This window comes from Opisthorchis viverrini (assembly GCF_000715545.1).
Source record: "Opisthorchis viverrini unplaced genomic scaffold opera_v5_19, whole genome shotgun sequence".
NCBI lineage: Eukaryota > Metazoa > Platyhelminthes > Trematoda > Opisthorchiida > Opisthorchiidae > Opisthorchis > Opisthorchis viverrini.
Window position 1 is genome coordinate 2,397,706 of NW_008751675.1, and position 20,230 is coordinate 2,417,935.

At 43.0% G+C, this 20,230-nt stretch overlaps 1 protein-coding gene across 1 annotated transcript in view; it reads left to right on the top strand.

Moving 5' to 3' along the window:
- The window catches only part of T265_01778 (hypothetical protein), a gene marked incomplete at both ends in the record, with an annotated part of 40,398 nt that extends 21,399 nt beyond the window's left edge, over nucleotides 1-18,999 (top strand). The window contains one exon of the mRNA XM_009165868.1: nucleotides 14,416-18,999. Coding sequence (XP_009164132.1) covers nucleotides 14,416-18,999 — 4,584 coding nt within the window. The remainder of the gene's footprint in view (nucleotides 1-14,415) is intronic.
- Between the last annotated feature and the right edge of the window lie 1,231 nt (nucleotides 19,000-20,230).

The window sequence follows — 20,230 nt, forward strand, 5'->3', positions numbered from 1 at the left end:
CACTGATGCACACCACATTCACCGTCCAGTGCTACAGTCTCAGTCGGGTGTGTGTGTGTGTGGGGGGGGGTGAATGCTTAGTACGTGGTGTCCCGTTAACACGCCATCTTTGAATTACGTATGGATGAACATATCGTTCTGAAACGAATCCAGGTTTAGTTGAGGGAAGACAGAGGACTTATTCCAGTGGGTGCTTTGTCCTACCCTAGTCTGTTCCGACTGACCGAGCGGATGTTATCCAGACTGTGTAATTTCACATAAAACGTATTCGTACGATACACTGAAGGTTATGGTGTTTTCTTCACTTAGCGGTCATAAACGTGTGAAATATGTGGCGAGCTCTAGTGCGATGGTTTACAACGTTTACGGTTGCTGTGTTGTCTTCAAGATGCCGATTCCTGAGGATTCTCCCGGTGAAAAATCACGCGTTATTCTTATTCGTCTATCAGTGATTCAAGTGAGATGCTTTACCGCAATGTGCTGCAGTGGATACACTTGAGGGCTGAGAGGACTATTCCTATCTAAATACGTTATTACCACATATTTTCAGTTACTTTATGGAATGCTCTTCAGTGGATGTGGGTTTCGGCATGCGTTTGTTGACCAGACATTCTGTTCCGCTAACGTCTAACATGTTATTTCAGAATGCACTGAAATGGGCGAGGAGAATTATAACCGCCTACCTTGTCGCCTATACGCTATGAGTGAGTTACCACTGCATAAGTGGTACGGTCCCACAGGACTGGACAATTTCTAAAACTTCAGCACAAATTCCGTTCTTGAAGTGATTTGGACCAGGTGCAGCAGCAGATGCGACGCAAACCTGTTGTGCATTCCAAAGCAAGTGCGCTTCAAGAATGTCATGGTAGTTTGAGCGACTACAGCAAACACGCGGTAAGGTTAACCTAGAAGCCTGAGGGTCTGGAGGTATCTGGAGTACCCTGAGAGAGAAGACCGCTACTTAGTGATACCTGTTACTTCAGCTTAGCTCAGCTTCGCTAGCCTTTACTCAAACAACATCTCACTTGACTATAAAAACAGCTTGCAAATAAGGGGTTGATATATTACGAGAACTACAGTTAACGATCTACTTGCAGAAGCAATCATTCTTATTGGAGTCTGTATAATAACCAATACAAATGTCATTAGCCTCGGCATGTGACTACGACATGCAAGCTAATATGCTTCTTCACAAACTGAGCTGATACACTGGTACCTGCGGCAATCAATGCGAATTTTCCATTGGCTTAGATGACTGACAAAATAAAAGTACTATCTATACAAAGGCTGAGATGTCGACCTATTAAGACCTCAATTATCATTTTCTCAACATCAGCCAGGGTCATGGACAACATCACGAGCGCAGTCACATACGAGTTTCCTACGTGTGCATTAGAAACAAGGATAAAGTATGGTTGTGATAGCTCCGGTGTTTGACCACAAACGTTACGAAGACCTGATCAGACGTTATTGGAACAGGTGGGGCAGCTGCATCTTGAGCACGTTTTGTTTGAAAAATTAATTCACAAGACAACTGATTCTTTGAACAGTCTTACACCACTTGGTAAATACAGGTCCGTACGGTTCTTTTACCCCTTTCTGACCTATCGTTTCTGTGCATAAACATATGAGCCACGACAAAAACTCTGCAAACTGAACTCCACGGTTGTGAAGATACAGAAAACGGTGTCTGTAGGAACTGTGCAGAGGAGATCACATCTGCACAGCGTGGCTGTTTCATCGAACGATCTGTGCCAAAATGCTGACTACTCATATACTACAGTTCACAAATCGCTTGCGGGCGTTGGTAGGCTATGGATCACACATTTGCCCGCCTTTTAAACAACAGAATCCAAAAACCCAGTCACGGTCAAAGACACGCACTGGTAATAGATTCACGTAGGTGAACTGATTATGAACTGGTCATGATCACGGTGTCACGAGCCCGCTGAATATTCATCTCAGAGCAAAAGCGTATGGTAGTAATTATGGGGAGTATTGCTTTATAACTGCGAAGAGGCTACAAACTGAAAAGCTTTGTGAACGACGACATGGTGTCCAAACCCACTGTCTCAAAGTCCATCGCGTGTGACCCAGCTAATGAGCCAGATTTCGGAGCTCTTTGTTTACAATAGCAACCGCCGAACCTCCAAACACCAAATTCGCTGCATCATAGCGATGCAAACAGTGTCTGTCTCGATTAATACGGAAACTGCATGCCTTTTGCGATTCATTACCATTAGGATGGCATTATTTTTCCTAGCCTTCAGATACAAACCAAAAGATGGGTATAGTTTTAGAAGTAGCTTATCGAGAAACAAATCTTAATTGCCTCAGCATGTTGATCGAAAATGTTCTTTGTAGCGACAGACGGCGATGTGATGTTGTAGTCTGATGATATATATCTAAAAATCATCTCAGCAGAAAGGCCTAGACATTATGCAAACAACCAATCGGTGAAGTAGTTCATAGCCGGTTTATCACACACCCTTTGGCTGCTATTTTACTGTCTCGCAGTTATAGTTTTTTCAACCATGTTCCCATTGGTATGTTCCATGGACAATACCTTACAAACCGATCAACAATCTGGAAGCATTTTAAACAGATGCGAAACTCTCTGTCTCCTTCCATTGGCGCCAACATCAAAAAGGTCGTTGTCGCACAGACTGGTTTCCGTAACTCAAAAGGCTCGACCGTACAAGCGGTCCATACGTAAACAATACGCTCACGACATGCGACATGACACTGTCCAGTCTGATCATCTTTTGCATGTCTGAAACAACTCATTGGTATGCGGATGACATACGCTCTTACGCAAACTAGCAGGCAAAATAGTTCTTTGACCGCGGCGTATTTATTACAGTTGTTTTTCGTTAGTAAACAAGCTATTCCGATGACATTTTCACGATGTTATGCTAGCGATACGGTGATACGTCGACGGGCAAACAAAAACAGCTTTGTTGGGCATATTTACCATAAGCGAATAATCCAGTAGTGAGTGAGAACTATTTAGAGTTCTCGAACGCATTTGATATTTCTGCTCCCCACAACTTGCTTGGCAAGAAGTTTTTCAATGAAGATTCTCTTAATATTCTCAACTCCTGTCCGACTACTCTCATTTACTAGTTGCAGGGCGAATTCTACTTCGAGTGCTAATCATTTTGTTAATGTGTGGATGATCATGCTACACCCGGAGGGCCTTAGTTGTCCCGTCGTAGGCTGACACCAACTCGGATCACATTGTCCTCCTTATGAATTTATTTGCTTGGAGATATACCGAAAGTTGCTGAGGCAAACCCTTTTCGTTTCTGCTGGTGAACACTACTGATGAGGCGCGCGAGTAGCATGTTTTCTCGTAAATCAGCTCCGCGTCTCTTGAAAAGTGAGATCTATAGCGGAATCTGTGGAGTCGCTTTGTAGCATTTGCTTGCAGTTGAGCGCCAGTCAATGAATATCCAGGAAAGTTCAGGATAACGCCTTCACGGAGAAGATGGATACTCAGTTTTTTAAACAAGATGCATATGAGAGTTTTGCTTCCATGTTCAATACTCTGTAACTATTCAGCTGGTGTTTCCCAGTAAACAACTCCGCAGCGAAGACTAGATCTGCCGTTAGTGTCGGAATAATTGAGCAAAAGTTGCACATCATGCAACATTGGTTTTGCTTTGGAGCATTCTTACTATTAGTTATGGCAACAACTTGCTTCTCAAATTCCATTGGCTAGGAGATAGCGATCCTATACTGGTCTTCTGCCGTTCGCCAACTCATACAAGTATTGCATTGACGTGGCTGCCGACGGAAGTTTACTTGGACGAACTCCTCAGATATACACTTCTTTCAAAAAGGTGAATTATTCCACTTTAAAAACACTTTGCCTGTAGTGACTGATGCAGCGATCTGAGAAAAATTGGGTGTTTTTCGCAGTACCCGAGATAACATACCCATGAGAACATGGCCAGCCATTTTGTTGTTGTGGTAGCTGACTTACCTAATCGGCTAATTATGGGCAACATCGATGTTCTGGAGATCCTTCTTCAATCTGAATAACTCTGGCACAATGTATGGTTCCTCTCTGGTGGATAACACAGTTCGTGTAAGAGGTTTTTGCTCGACTTCCTACCATGAATAACTAAGCTGTGGAATATTCAACTTTTCATTATTCTACATACTAGTGTACGAAGTATGTGCACGGCAGTTAGGTTGGCAATAAATCGTTTCAGTTCTTCCGGAGGGCCCAATGTCCCTGATGGACACAGGTGCTTGGTGGCAGCTACCAGGGATTTGTGTTCCTTTTGATTATAGGTGTTGTGCCGAAAGGATAAATTGACGTACGTTTGAACAAACGAACTGTCGTGCTTCATAGTATATCCCCATCAGGGTTTCCGTTCAAGCTGAACCAGAATTGAGTTGAATGTGCTCCAAGACCATGTTGGTTCCGGTGGCAGGTAGGAGAAAGCCGATTATTAAATACATGAATGTCAGAAACTTGGTACCCAGTTAGATAAATTGTCGCGTACAAACATCGAGCACACATCAAGCTGCATTGACAAACATAGCTAAAGCTGGTATGATGTCGACTTTAGTGACTTTGATGACATCAGGATTGTAGCACTGTAGAATTATTCTGAGTTTTTTGCGGCCCGACTATCTCGGATGCTTATCAGCGCTCTCTCCGAACTTGACCACCAGCATTCCAACCTGTTGATAGACGATAGCGGCCATTTACCAAGAGTTTTTGCCTCAGAAAATACTCGTTTGGCTGGCACCCAATTTCATATGAAACCTCATCTTTTCCTGATGTTGGTATAACCCGTTCTTCACTTCAAGAGGATGCACACCCTTTCGGTGCCCAGTCGCCATGTAAACCGAAAGAAGCACGAGGGTTGAGATAATACCGAGCTGCCGAGTGAGTTACCTCGTGCTCAAAGGAAGATAACGAATCACACCACGTACTTCACAGTGCCACAACGTAACCAGAAATTACCGTACAGAGACGTCCACACATACACGTTCAACAGCACTTAAATATTTGTGCAACTTCCATGATTGTTTCAATTCTATTATGATTCATTGATTCAATTTGAATATTTAATGCTGTAATAGCTCGAATGATGTTGGTCCGCGGAGAGGTCACATTTGCATTAAACTTGTTTTTTGTCAAAGAGCAGACAAGATAAACACCAATCACTGCCGAATGATATCAAACCTGTGCATAAATTACAGTGCCACTCCGCTCCGAATGTAATTTCCGTTCACCGAGGTTGGAGGAGCTGTAAAGTGATTTCCTGTTTCATCTACTCAGTTCAAACCCTAACGAGATTGTGTTTTCTGCTGGTCTCCCTAAAATTTGTGGAAAAAAACATCAGGTTGAAAAAAGGTAACTTACAGCGAGGTTTGAGAGTAGCAGCCATTCGAACACATTTGGGAAGGGGCAAGTGGACTCAATTGGTTTTATTCACTATTTATTCCATCGCATTTTTCACGTTCTTCCAATTTGGGCACACGTCTTTAGTCGTATTTTAGGGGGAAGAACAAACATTGTTGTGAGACTTGTGTAAAACCTGGTCGCTATTGGTCGGTGGAAGAAAAATGATTTGACTTACCAGAGCTGTTCTTCTTCAACTCGGTGAATCTCTCAGGACAATTAACTTTGAACCGCCACTCAAAGTATATTGCAGTTAAAAACTCTCTCCTAGTAAAGACAAACTTGTGGAGAAGAACGCTCGTAGTCGATTGCTCTGAGTGGTCTCTGTGGAAGGTGACAATAGCTGAAAGTTCAACACTTCAAGCATTGTCAGACATCGATGAAATCCGTTTTTGTGTCACCTTAAAGATTGCTCAAACCATTTCATGAAAGGGGCAAGGTTGTGCCACGAAACGGAAATAAGGTGCTTCGCAAAGCCGATAACGATATTTTATGGGTGACCAGTTCGAAATTCTCCGAAATACTTTAGCGTACCCTATTGTTTTTACCGCTTCAGCATCCTCCTTGTTCGTGAATTAATCAACCACTTTTCGTGTTCTTATGCAATCGCAACTAATTTCCGTTCACCTGATAAGTGGTATGCCTGGGTGACTTTACAAGATGTAAATCCTATTCTGTAAGGTAGGTATCATCCGTCCACTGTAACTGAAGGAACTTTCGTTAGTAGCTAATCAACAACTTTACCTTCCCTGGCTCACTGAGGGTCATTGCGCTCTCTTAAATCATTCACAATCTTATCTATGGGTCTACATAAGTTGACAAACTGGTGCAAGATTTCCTCATCTATCTAGAATTCACGTCAAGGAATCGTTGGCGACGGCGCGAGTTCAACTGACACGTGCATGCGGGTGAAATCTAATCCATGGCGAGACACAAATTAGGTGTAAACTGTCGTTTACAGTTGATAGTGGCACATGAACCGCTTGGTGGTGGCACACTTTTGGCGACTCAACTTTCACGGATGAGCGGAGGTTGCTTACCAGACAAGTGTGTTTGTGACATGTGGGCATCAGTTTCCAGAGTACCATCACAACTACATCGGGCTGACAGTCGGGCGTATAGCACAACTTGGTAGAGTGATTTATTCGGAGCGGATGATGAACAGACCCGTGAGTCGTTCGAATATGCTTGACAGAGTTGGATAAGGTAGAGTTAGTTTGTCGTTTCGCTCACACGTAAAACTCCGATGTAGAATGGACTAACTCATTGACATTGGGAATGTATCACTCCACTGAAAAGTGTTGAGCACTGCACCCATTTTTTGCTCCATGGGTTAGCCTGCGTTTAAAAACGGTGAAGTGAACCTAATGTGATTTATTCTTGTTTATCTGAGAGCTGCTTAGCTGATGGCTATTTTGTAATGAAGACAGACTCATTCGCAAATTATATCGTCGTAAACAAGAAACTTAACTAGATCTCTCGTTTGTGCCATTCTTCAAGCAGATATGCGCACGAGCACCGCCGCAAACTTCAATGAACGTGATGGTCGGGACACTGCAGTGTATTTTCTTGGTGGAACACACTACTCACTAGGTCGCTGAAAATGTCTCCTCAGCTCATCGACCCCGCCCTTCTTGAGGTTCATCAGGTAGGAATAGTCCTCTAGTTGTTATCAGATTCATTTTTTATCCGGACACTAAGTTGCGTGTAACACGCGAAATACACACATTTGCGTATTCCATTGGTGTGTCGCCTCTTCTGTAGGGCATGTAAGTTTCTGACTGGTTTGATCTTCAAGCAACATTCCAGACCCTTTATTACATCCACTTTGTTCGTGAAGCAACGGACATTACTTTCGACATTTAGCAGTTGCGAAATGCAAGACGATATTTTCAACTTGTACAATTTATTTTCATTTCTATGTTTTAGAGTGTGACGCTCATTAAACTTGAGGGGGTATAAAAACGGGTGATGGGAAATATCTGAATCTGGAATAATCTGGTTTGATTTCAACTGATTGAACAAGAAGCGGATTTTATACTTTCGCGTAAAGATACCAATGACGTTGTGTCACGCTTCAGAAAGTGGGGTAAATGAATATTCTGTTAGGTCTTCGGAGGTTGTGAATTTTCTAAAATTTATTCGACAACCTCACAATTATAAGTGACAAAGGTCCAACATGCTGAAAAGTAATTTGAATTAAAATGTGGAAATTTCAAATCTTACTTTAGATAAAATCGATTAGGGGGTAGGACTCTATCGCGATACTTCCTTAGAGGAAGTTTAATTGAATCCTCATTGCTGCCAACTCAGACCGTCAAAGCCTCTAGCTGTTGTCATTTTCCCGCTAGTTTCTATATTGTTTTGGAAGAAATGTCGGATAACTTACTTAGTTGTTTATGTTGATGAGTCCGAGGACACTTCATCTGCAAGTCCAGTTAAGCCGATCCCTTAGGAGACTATTCTGGAGTTCCAATGTGGCGAAAACTCACTGAAAATAGGGATCTCAGTCAACTTGAGGAGAACCCAAAAGGACAGAACTGGTTGTAGAATGTCCAGATCTTTCCAATAGCCTTATAGTTGGCGCCAAGGAAAGACCATGAAATCTGTTTACTCAGCTAAATTCAATACTATCCCGATTGGAGTATGATAGCATTTCACACAGAAGGTACGAAATTGTGACGTCAATCTGAGACTCGCACGATCTGATTTTTGGCAACTGTTCATTTTGCCTCTACTAGTGTAACGGCGATACTACTGACGGGGAGGCGCGCGAGTAGTATGTGTTGTTCGTAGAATTTCGCTTTGCGTCTATTGAAAAAGGGAGATCTGTTGCGGATTTCGTGGAGCCACTTTGTAACATTTGCCTGGATTTGACCGACGAATGAGTGGAGTCAAGGAATCTCCAGGAAAGTCCAAGAAGGCTCGTTCGGCAGAAGATGGGTGTCCAGTTTTTGTAACTAAGATGCAAATTAGATTTTTGCTTCACTGTTCAATGTTTTATCACCGGTCAGTTGGCATTTCCTAAGACCATTTCAAGACCATTTAATATCTGCTTGCCACTTTCCTGTACCATGTAGCTACTCCAATTAGCTTGTGCTCTATCACTGTAGTGGAGAAAAATGAGTCTGCTGTCTGCATTCAACTATTCTTCTCAGCATAATAGTTAGTTCAACCCCAAGAACTAGGTGATGTTTCGACGAGAAAGAGCCGCCAAAACCATCATAGACATCAATAAAGTAGCTTTATAAGCTCATGTATGGTGTAAGTGAATTGGTTTTAGTGACAGATCGTTTGTCCGATCCNTGATAACCAATTTATTTGTTTATGTTGATAGATCTTGGGCCATTTCCTCTGCAAGTTCAGTTTGGCCAATAACGGTAATCCCTTGGGAGACTATTCTGGAGTTCAATTGCCACGAGGCTTCACTGAAGTTAGGGATCTAAGTTAACTTGAGGGGAACCCAAATGAACAGAACTGGTTGTGGAATGTCCAGATCTTTCCAGTAACCTTATAGTTGGCGCCAAGGAATTACCATAATGTCCATTTGCTATCAGGTGGTCTCAGTATTATCCTGACTGGCTTATGATGACATTTCACACAGTAAATGCGAAATCGGGACACCAACCTGAGACTCGCAGAATTTGATTTTTGCCAACTCTTCATTTTGCCTCAACTAGTACCTGAACTCGGTCCTTAGAGGATCTGGTTTCTCTCACATATATGGTCAAAACAACTTAATATCTGCTTGCCACTTTCCTGTGCCATGTACTTACTCCAGTTATCTTGTGCTCTATCACTGTAGTGGACAAAAATGAGTTTGGTATCTGCAGCATTCATTCAACTATTCTCCTCAGTCTAATAGTCAGTTCATCTCCAAGAAATAGATGATATTTCGACGAGGAACAGCTGCCAAGACCATCATAAACATCAATAAAGTAGCTTTAAAAGCTGATGTACAGAGTTAGTGAATTCGTTTTAGTGACAGATCGTTTGTCCGATCCTGTTGGCTACCGCGACAACAACAAGATAGTGCGTTTAAATCGAGTTAATAGTGTAAAACTAAACTCTAGCCAGCCACAGACTTATCAGGCTATGTCTCATTTGGTTAACTGAATGATGTAATTAGTGGAGAGTTGGTGATGGACAAGGTAAGAAAATGAGATGTTTATTGGTTGAAAATTTTGGAATAAGCCTCCTGCCACTTGTTCTGGTGAGGGAAACAGTTTGATCTGAGCACTTTGCTTCAAGACGTCCAAAAAGTTCTTCGGCATACATTCAAAAGAGGATCCAGTCTTTGGTACTCCATTTACTTTGGACGTCAACCATCACCAGAGCAGTGGAAGCAGAATTTGGCGGTTTTTCAAACCTGACGTACTACTATGACCTAGAGAATCATTTCTGGCTTGACACCCGGATTTCAAGATGGCCACTTCAACAACGTACTACCATTTAACAGCACTTTCTGAGCTCTGAGCTCCATCCCAATAAGTTGTTCATCCGAAGTGTGATCTCCTACTGTCTAATTTTGGTTATCAGAGGCAACGACAAATTATCCCACGTATTGCTGTGCGCCTAGAGATTCTGAGTGTTATCAACCTTCCCCCATCCCACTGAATGCCTGTTCTTTTTAGCGGAAACTGATTCCCTCTACACAGACGCCATGATAGTCAGTGTGTCTAAGCGCTTGCGCTACTAAGTTTTATCGCTTAGGAGTGAGAAAGTTTACTAATTAGCTCAGATGGTATGAGTTTTCTCGCAAACAAGCAGTATTAGGTCGCTAGCCAAGACCAATACACTAATTCATTTTCTTCCAATTTGGAAACCCTGATACTTAAACCAATCTCAGTATTTGGCAAATACACTCGTTTACAATCAGTTTGGTCTTCACGGAAGACCCAACAGTGTCTCTCGTTTATGATATTCTTCAACTGAATGGAATGCACAAAGGCCACCTGATGTTTCAGTTGGTACGACATTCGAGATGTCACAGTATACTTGTTCTAGTAAACACGCCAAAACCACATAATGTTCTCAGCTCTGTCTGATATTTCTTTTAATTCAAGCGACGATGGACTATAGGGCTGTTTGTCTAGCTACGAACTAGTTGCAAAACTTTGAATTTGTTTCTTTAGAATTGCCATCCATTCCCACCTAGAGATGATGTCTGGAAGTGTTTCCCGATCGTCTGAGTTTAGCTTTCAATGCAGACCGAATTGTATCGGGCGGGTTTGCTTGTTCTTGAAACCGCCATTTTTAAGCCTATGATTAGCGACGTTAGCGATATTTCAGCCTTGTGTGACCGTAGAAACAACAGAGTTGAGAGGATGTCACCTCAACTTCATTAATGTTACGTCCGCTTAGCTGTTGGATTTAGTGATGTAGCGATTTCACAGGAGTGGCTTGTTTGACTGAGGCGCTTCAAAATTCGTGCTACTGTAGGCTTTAGGTTATCATGTGCTTGTACACCCAAAGGAGTCAAAATTTTCACAAAAGATTCCATTATGATGTTTTTTTAAAGTGAGAACGGATTGTAAATTACCCTCTTAGGTCTTCATAGATCTGTTTCTTCTCATTACCTTGTCCCGAGCTGTATGTGTAGCCCAAGTTCATACCACGTAAACACATCTTTGCAGGGCATGTGACATTGTAAGCTGCTTTAGTTTGCACAAAATTCCATTCATACATCAAATGATATCCAGATTGTTTGTACTAACAGATTTCAGGCGTTTTGTACTGGATAAAACCAAAACTAACGCAGAAATAAATACACACAGGTTTTCGCCCTTTAGAATAGCATTTCCAAAGTATCAGGAAGGTCAGATTCCTGAAAGCAACCGCTGAATGCCCGAAATCTACTGAAACCCTCAGCTCCGCTAGATGTTGACCATAAAGACGTTGCCACTCAATACGCAGAGCTTCACAACCCTGTATCAAACCCATGCAGCGATAGTTAGTGCGCCGCAGCCTCGTACCAAGGCCAGACCGCGTACGTCAATATTGGACCAAGTTTCGATAGTGTCCCTCTAATAAATAGGTTGAGACCGTTGTACTTTTGGACAAGTACGCAGTCACTCTCTCGCACTCGCTTGTTCGGAATATAACTGTTGTGTTCCCTTCTGTGAGTCTTTTGTTCCGCCATTGGGCACTGGAACGGTCAGCAGTAGATAACGCAGATTGGCGAATCAGCAGATATAACACCAAGACAAACTAACAAAGCTTTTCGTCGAATCTGTGGTAGACTTAGGTATTGTACGTAAACGTAATTTCTCGTCAGGGACACAATTATATCAGAAATGAGGACTGTTACTCAAACTTCAATGGAATTTCGCTCTGGATGAGTGGAAAGAACGGTCCCCTTGCTTGTGTGGCTGTAATACACTAGTAGGTGGGTGTGCCCTTTAGCTCTATAGGTTGACATATCTAACTTTGTCAGAAGCACCAGAAACTTCAGATGGTAGTAGCTTATGAGAGGCTTTTATATTCTTCCACAATGTATCTAGGGCTTTGTCTGCTTTAATCACTAACATTCTTTCCGGTTGGTTAGCTAATCAGTTGCGAAGAATTCTCGAGTGGTTCAACTTTAACGAAAGATGTCAACATTATACCACAGTGTTTGGCTATGTGCTACGTACCTGACAGTAATTCGACGTTTTGTATGCACAAGACACTTTACGTTCCATGTTAGTTTATGAGTTATTGTTGTGCTTACACATGGAATGAAACCGCCACTGAAACCCATCATGATTTGCCATATAGCTCCGATTCTACATAGAATTGTCACATGTTGACCTGATCAGGGGATTTTCTCAGAACCCTGGCCTTTGTGCGAGAATGTGGATGTTGAGGTTCAAGTGGACTGTTCAAGTGGACAGTTTTTTAAAGTGTGGTGCGATTGCACGGTTACGGAATTTAAGCCACTGCAATAACGTCACCTGTGTAGTACACCTTATTCAATCAGCTCAGGACGATAGACAGGCAAATACAAAAGACTTACATACCCTTTTTTTGGTTTTGGCAGTCTTCCCGGTAACAAACCAAAATAGTGGAGCTATACATCTTCGCACCCGCTTTTGGTAAGACTCACAAGCAATATGATCCTTGTGTTTCCGAGCGTCCAGTATGGTGTGAATCTGTTGTCACTACTGAGACAGCGCGCACTGAGCTGGTTCAAAATTCATGAAAAAAGAGTGTTCCCAGTAGTTTATCCGACGCCTTGATCGACCTTGCGATAAGCTGGCTGTATCGGCCGGTTGATCTAACCAGTGGAATAGAGGTGAAAATCCGTTCTCTCCACTACGTTGTCCGGTATCAAAATACCGGTACGACTCAGGAATCACACTGCCACAGAGCCCTAACAAGGGCGAAAAATTCCTTAGTTTGGGCTTCAAACATCACCAGAGCCAAACGAAGATGATCGTGTTAGTGGCAAGCTGGTGACAGTTGCGCTTTCGTAACACCACTCATTTGTCTTCATTTCAAGCCTTTTCTTTATCAGCACTTGATTACGAAAAATAGTCTAGTCGCAAGTGTAAATGACTAATTGATAATCCCGATGGAATCATGAAACGGTTCCTGAAATGCAGTTTTACCTTTGTGGGGTTGATGAATACCTCGTGAATTTTATGACATCGTTCATAAGAACGAATTAAATGTTTATAGCGTAGTCCCGTCCTACATTCTGTGTTTGTTTTGAGAAAACCTATTAATAGTCGAGGATGAGTGTGAATTTAATATCCTACCACCATATTTGGCAGGCCAAATATTGCAGTTTATCGCAAGAAATTGGAGTTAAATGTGTTTACATTGATAAAGCTAGTTTTTGGCAATGGAAAAATTCAAATTTAGGGCTCATCCAAGAGTACTTGAATCGTATTTGTTCTGCAAATGAAGAAAAATGTGGCCTAGTGGGGGATCGTGAGATCTCATCCCCTTCCGTCATTATTTATTCTAGATTTGGTGGAGGAATTTCCCAGTGTCCAGGTGTTTTCTAGCGCTTTTCTAGTATGCTGTCGAGGCAGCCATGACTGAACAATAAGGGCTTGGGGCGAAGTTTTTGGATTCGAAGAAATTATTGGAGCTATGTTGTGTGTCATACAAGTGGACCAAATCATTTGACTGCTCATCATCATAAACAACAGATTCACTTGAGTTCCCTGTGAAGAACAAATTGATTCGCAAATGAGTGTGTTTGTCGCAAAATATCATATTCCTTAACATCTGAGGGATTCAGTCATCTCTTCCCCAAATGTGTGAACTAAGGCAGCCTTATTCGGTAGGATGTATTCAACTAAACTTTCGTTTGATTGACTGGTGCGCGAATGTTCAATATTGTGTCTGGCGTTATCATTCATGCGTTTATTCAGTTACAATATGCATGTGCTCGTTGCTTTAAGTCTACCTTCCGGTTTAAAGGTCGGAAAAAAAGTTTCTTCCTATCCATCTTGCTGAGGAGATGAGTGAGGTGGTAGCCTACGAATAGTTGTTTTGGGCGCCGAATGCTAGAAGTCGGAAAGTTGGGATGAGCTGAAATAGATAGGTCTCTAATGGAAACATAGAAGTGGGCGCACATGTTCTCATCACAAATACCGTGAGTTATTTATGTCACTTAAACAAATGAAACAGTTCTTAGCTCAGAGGCTCTGGCGCTCCGTTTCATTGACATTCAAAGCTCACATCTTTCCTGCTCTCATCATTAGCGATTGCAACGCTACACCTAAAATAATTCCGGGATTAATAATGTCTAATTTCTCGGGAAAAACGAAACTTTTGTCTCTTATCTTATGCTTTGGTAATTTATGTATTTGTAAATAAAGATTATTGTAAAGCTGGAAGATTGCAGTCTGATTGTCAACAGAAGTAGTTTGCGTGTTTTCTGGTTATGTACTTCGCACTGATCATCGATCCACTTTAAACAGTCTAATCTCTACTGTTTTCAGCTATCGACTGTTGGATGTGCAACAAGAATGCTGAAGCAGTTATTTTAGGAAATGGGAACATCGATCGTGGGACTACTGCTTCAAATCCTTCCTACACTTCAGCTGCAAAATCAACTCAGCACCAAACCGAACCGGCCAGTCATCACAGCCAATCCGACAAATCAGTTTTCAATTGATGGCGTTCTGGAATTCAGTTGTCTGGCTGAAGGCAATCCGAAGCCCTTCGTCCAATGGCATAATGCAACCACTGGTCAGCTGATCGCAGATCGAATTCCATCGACAGACTCACTCTCTGGTATCCACGTCAACCCGTACCACGGGAGGCTCATGGTCTCTAATCCAACTCGTGGACAACTCTACTCTTTCTATTGTAATGCAACAAACGAATATGGCTGGTCACAAAGCAGTCCTCCGGTCTTTGGTGCACTAGCCTACTTAGATGACAGATTTATTCAACAGCCTAAAAATGAAACTGTTCACGTTGGACAGAACGTCAGTCTTCCTTGTTTGGCACCTGCAGGGCTTCCTAAACCGATCATCCGTTGGCTAAAAGACGATGTACTTGTGGGTGAACAGAGTACAGGGCACATGTCTATAGTTAAACTGAATGAGTCAACTTCATCCCGGTTATCAAAGATGTTGGTACTCGATAATGGAACCCTGTGGATCAACTCGGTTACATTTGAGGAAACTGGAAACTATCGTTGCACAGCTACAAATCTAATTGGATCGAGGAGTTCCCGGCCAGCATTTTTGTCTGTTATTTCAACCACAACATTCCTCGAAACCCCGAAGCACTTACGGGTCAGATTGGGTGAAGATGCCAAGTTTTTCTGTGAAGCGGATGATCCCCAAACAGTTTCCTGGAGGCGTGGTAAGCAAGATGCTCCGTTAGATTTCTCCAGGACAGTGATAACAAGATCCTATATTTGGATCAAATCTGTGAAACCCTCGGACTCTGGAATGTACATTTGTGGTGTGCCTGGTTCAGTTGAACACAACGCTACGCTGGTCGTAGACACTCCTCCACGATTCCTCCGACCGCCCAGCACTATTCGGACCAACGTTGGTGAAACTGTTCAGTTTGTTTGTTTATCAACCGGTCATCCTCAGCCATCGGTTTATTGGGAGCTGCCTGATATGACCCCGGTGTTCCCCTCTGACCCAACGGCAGAAAGTAGAAGTTCGAGATTTTTCGTATACACTGATGGTCGGCTGGAAGTTAGGCACGTCAAATCGGGTGATGCCGGAAGATATCAGTGTACAGCACATTCTTCAATCGACACTATTCATGCAAGCGCATCACTTGTTGTCAATGAAGTCACTAGCGAACCTCCGCGAATGGCGAATCCCGTAACGTCTACCCGAACTCTCCATTTAGCACCCAAGCTTGGCAGTACAGCACCAATTATAGGATTGCCACCAGCCAACCAGACAATCAGTGTAGGGGACAAGGTCACCTTTGTGTGTGAATTGTTGGATAGCTCAGCTGACCGAAATTCCTGTAGTGATGTGAAGGTCAACTGGATGCGTCGGATACATCCAACGGAAGAGAGCAGGCTACTACCCGCCTATGGTTTGAATGACACACGATATCGCATCCTGCATTCTGAATTACAAATTTTGGACGTACACCCCAGTGACTCTGGGATTTACATCTGTAGCGTGAGCTGTAAGGTTGAATGGTTTGACGGAATCGAACGTAGGCGAATTCACGTCGAGTCGAGCTGGAGCGCGACATTATATGTCACGTGGAAAAGAGATACCCCCAAACTTGCTAGCATACTGCAACCGCCCAAAAATCTTCGTCTAGTCAACATGACAGCAACCAGTGTGACAATCAGCTGGGATCCCCCGTCTCTTGCCGCAATATGGCAACAAAAATCTAACGAAGATGTGGCTAATCCTGTAAAGAATTCAGTCGCCTATTGGGTAGAATATTATCGTTCGGACAGACCAGCTGACGGTTGGCTAGTTGTCGAACGAGACTGGCCGACAAATAATGTTCAGCTACGTGGCCTTGAGCAAGGCATCGAATACTACTTTTTGGTTCGATCTCGATGGATGTATGGGCGAATCGGGTGGGCTAGTCGACCACTCGGTCCCGTGACTACCATGGGAAGTTTTGTTACCGAAAGTCAAGCAACTAGCAGAGGGGAACCTGTTCAAATGTACCACAACACACCACCGAGTATTGAATTACATGATGTTCAGATGCGCATATTCTCAAAGTCCACAGCAAAAGTTAGCTGGAGACTGTCGCCGTTTTCGTTCCTAGTGAATGCGATAAAATTGTTCAAACTGTCATACAGGATAACTCCACTTGGTCACTGCGTTGGTATTTTCAGTAAGAAATCAAAAAGTCGCGCTTATCTATCCGGAGTTTCTTCGTCTAGGGACTACTGTAGCTTTGCACGGGATTCAAATAAAGAAATACTTCTTCAGAGTCAGCTGAATCTGATGGAGGAGCTTCGTAAATCGACCCAGCTGAATGCCTCCACATTCAGCGTTCTTGTTCCCTGGTTGAAACCTAGTCACCCCGAAGATCTTGATCCGCCAGAAAATCCTCCGGAGCGCCTTGTTGGTTGGCTGCATAATCTGAACCCGTTCACCTGCTACTCCATCACCATACATCCGATTCCCACAGATCCTTCGCTATCGTCCATTTTTCGTCAAACTCTCAGTGAGCCACACTTTCTTCTCACACCTGAAGGTGTTCCAACGGCTGCACCAAGCAATATTTCCGTCCATTGGATTGACGATCGACATGTTAAGTTGGCTTGGAAATCTCCAATCGTCACGCATTGGAATGGACCGTTAAGCGGTTATCTGATTTATATCTTTGAAGAAAATTCACGAGAACGGAAGACCATTAACGTGACATATCTCTTGTCGGAAACTCTAATTGAGTTACATCATATGTCTGCCATCTATCTGTTCCAAGTGGCCTGTATGACTTGCGCTGGGGTGGGCATTCCCAGTGAACCAATTCGTTTAGTACCGAGACAAAACAAGGATTCATCGATCTATGCGACCGAAACGGAACCAAAAAATGTGGAACTGCTTAACAAGCCCTGGTTTGTTGGAACGCTGATCGGTAGTGTGATTGCATGGTGTGCTCTCATCACGCTGGCCTCATCCTGTTGCTTCCGGCTTCATCATAGACGCAGAAAGCCACATAAGCGTATTGGGCTACAGATTTCGGCTGCCTTGAATGACCAGGAGGGTAATCACGATGCTCTACTCTATATGAAAGACAAGTTTCACTTAGGTAATGTCACTCAAATGCCTGCAAACGGGCTGCTCCTTAATGCTGATGGTGTTAGTGGGCATACCAGTCCTTGCGATCGATCAGGTTCACACACGGAATACCTACTGCCAATCTCCCAAGGGAAACAAAAGCGTGTATCCGATGGAAGTAATCAAGAGGCAAGGACGTCTTCAGTAACATCAAGCAGAGAACATTCATTGGTTAAAGAGCCGCAATGCACGATGCGTCCCAGTATGTCCATCAGCACGGATAGGTCGATTCGCACAGTGCCAGAGAACACTCAAGCGCTTCGCTGTCTGGCCTCCCACATTGAATGGGACACAGAATTCTGTTCATATCCTCACGATATATTGCCACCATTTCAGATGTCGCCACAACCAATGTATCAGATTACAAAACCTCACCCTGCGGTGGACGATTTAATGTTGGGTGTGAATTCCAGTCAGTTTGGAGACGGATCAGCAGCCACGACAGAAAGCTTTCTGTCCCATTCTTCCAAAGTGCTAATCAGTGATTCGGCAACCGCCACTCCTTACGCAACCACTTCTTTAATTTCACAAAACCAAATTTTGACGCCTTCTGCCTATCAAAGTCAGCATACTACTTATCCCAAATGCATGAACACTGTTTCACAGGCTTCCGAAACCAGAGGAACTGTAGTCAATCGGTGCCAGTCTTCAAGTTCCTCTGGTCAAACATCATATGCATCCAGCTGTGATAATAGTGAGTCACTCATGGATAGTATGCCGACAATGAATGAATTGGCACAAACGGTCAATAATCGATACACCAAACTCCCGAGACCGTATGATTATGACACCACGGATTCTAACGACCCTCAATTGCAGACGCATTGGAGTGCAGTCACGGTGGCTCAATCCAAACAAAAGTCGGAAATCGGCAAGATGAGAGAATCTCCTCACGTCTCGACAGTGCTGCCACCTAGATCGATAAGAGCCAGAAAGCCCAAATGTCAAACGAACGGAGTGTCCGAGAAGCTTAGAAATTCGCGCAGCAGTTCTGTTACAAAGAACAGAAGTCAGTCTGTTGAGCGAGTCACTGAAAATGAGTCGAACGGTGTCACTGGAAAGCGTTATTTTGAAACCAGTGACCTTCCACCACCCCCAGTTGATGGACCGCCACCTGTGAAGGCTATTATCATGGAACATGATCCATTGGACCAACAAAGATGTGCGGAGATTCACGTTAGATCCCGTAACAGATATTCATTCATGGAAACGCCAATACCTTCGGACACAGTCACTATCCCTTCTGGGTTGAACACTCAGCCACTCGAAGCCAGAGGTTTACCCAGCTCTTCACTACCTGTTCTTCAATACCTTACTAAACAAGAATATCAATAAATAAGTATTTGAATTCAAAATGACCCCTTTATACCATAACCAATCGAAATTCGTATCCCCTTAGGAAGTATGACTTTCGAACTTGATGTTTTTGCATCGTTCAGGAACAGTGATGCTCTGAAGGTGACCTCATTTGCATCGAATCTCTGCCTAGCTTCTTTCTTTATCAAAGCATATCGGAATTCAAAGTGTTCTACAAATATGGATGCATAAAAAATTCTCCATGATAATGTTTTCTATAGTTTAAAATTTTTTTTCAGTGGTAATTTGTAAATGATTTGTTGATAAATGGTTTGAAATCATGCATCCCAATTTTACTAGGTCTTCGGGTTGATAAAATTTGAGAACTTGTCGCTGCTTGATAGGTTCCAAGACACTCCATGTGAAGCCCCAATGTCCAAGTCGTACAGGCAATTTGTCACTTGTGTGTCAAAATCCAAACTTCCGTGAACTTCTGGACAGGTATTAATACCAGTTTTTGATATGTATATATATATATATATATATATAATGGACAGAAAGACAACTGATCTCAAGAGGCCACTGGCGAACTACGAATAATTCTACCACATTCCTGTGGGTTGCGACTTATGGGCTAGCAGTGCTCGGTCTGCTGCATCGGTCCAAATTAATCATCAAACAAGCTCCTTGCAACGGTTGATTAGATTGGTCAAGTCAGTAAGGAGGTTAGCTGCCATCACAAAAGTGTTGTAATGGTCATTCGTTGTCAACGTAATCTCCACAACGCTGGATAATTCACCCTATTTCTCTACTGACTGTCTTCTACGATGAGAATCAAAACAAAGACGATAGCGGACGCAGACATTTAGCCGAGATATGAACGAGACAAGTGTTGTCTAGGACCGTAATAGTGAGTACGAGAAATGAGATACACTGACTTTTGATTAGGTGCCTGTTGCTAAGTTCCCCAACTTGGACAATGGTATTCAGTGGTTTGTTCGCAATTCAAGGAGAAGTCAGTGATGAGCGCACATATGAAAGGCACGACGAAGGGTGTGAAAACGTCCAAAAGCAGCATCGGGGACCGACGAACGGGTTAACCGTCACGTGATCGATGACCGGCAGATGCACCCAGACTACGAAACTCCGGACTCAATTCCAGACGAGATACAGTGGCATATCAGGGAGTTGTGTATCCATAGCCTATATGAAATTAAGTTACGACTGAAGGGGTTAAGAAAAAAGCAAAGCGGTTTACTTTGAACTGAGT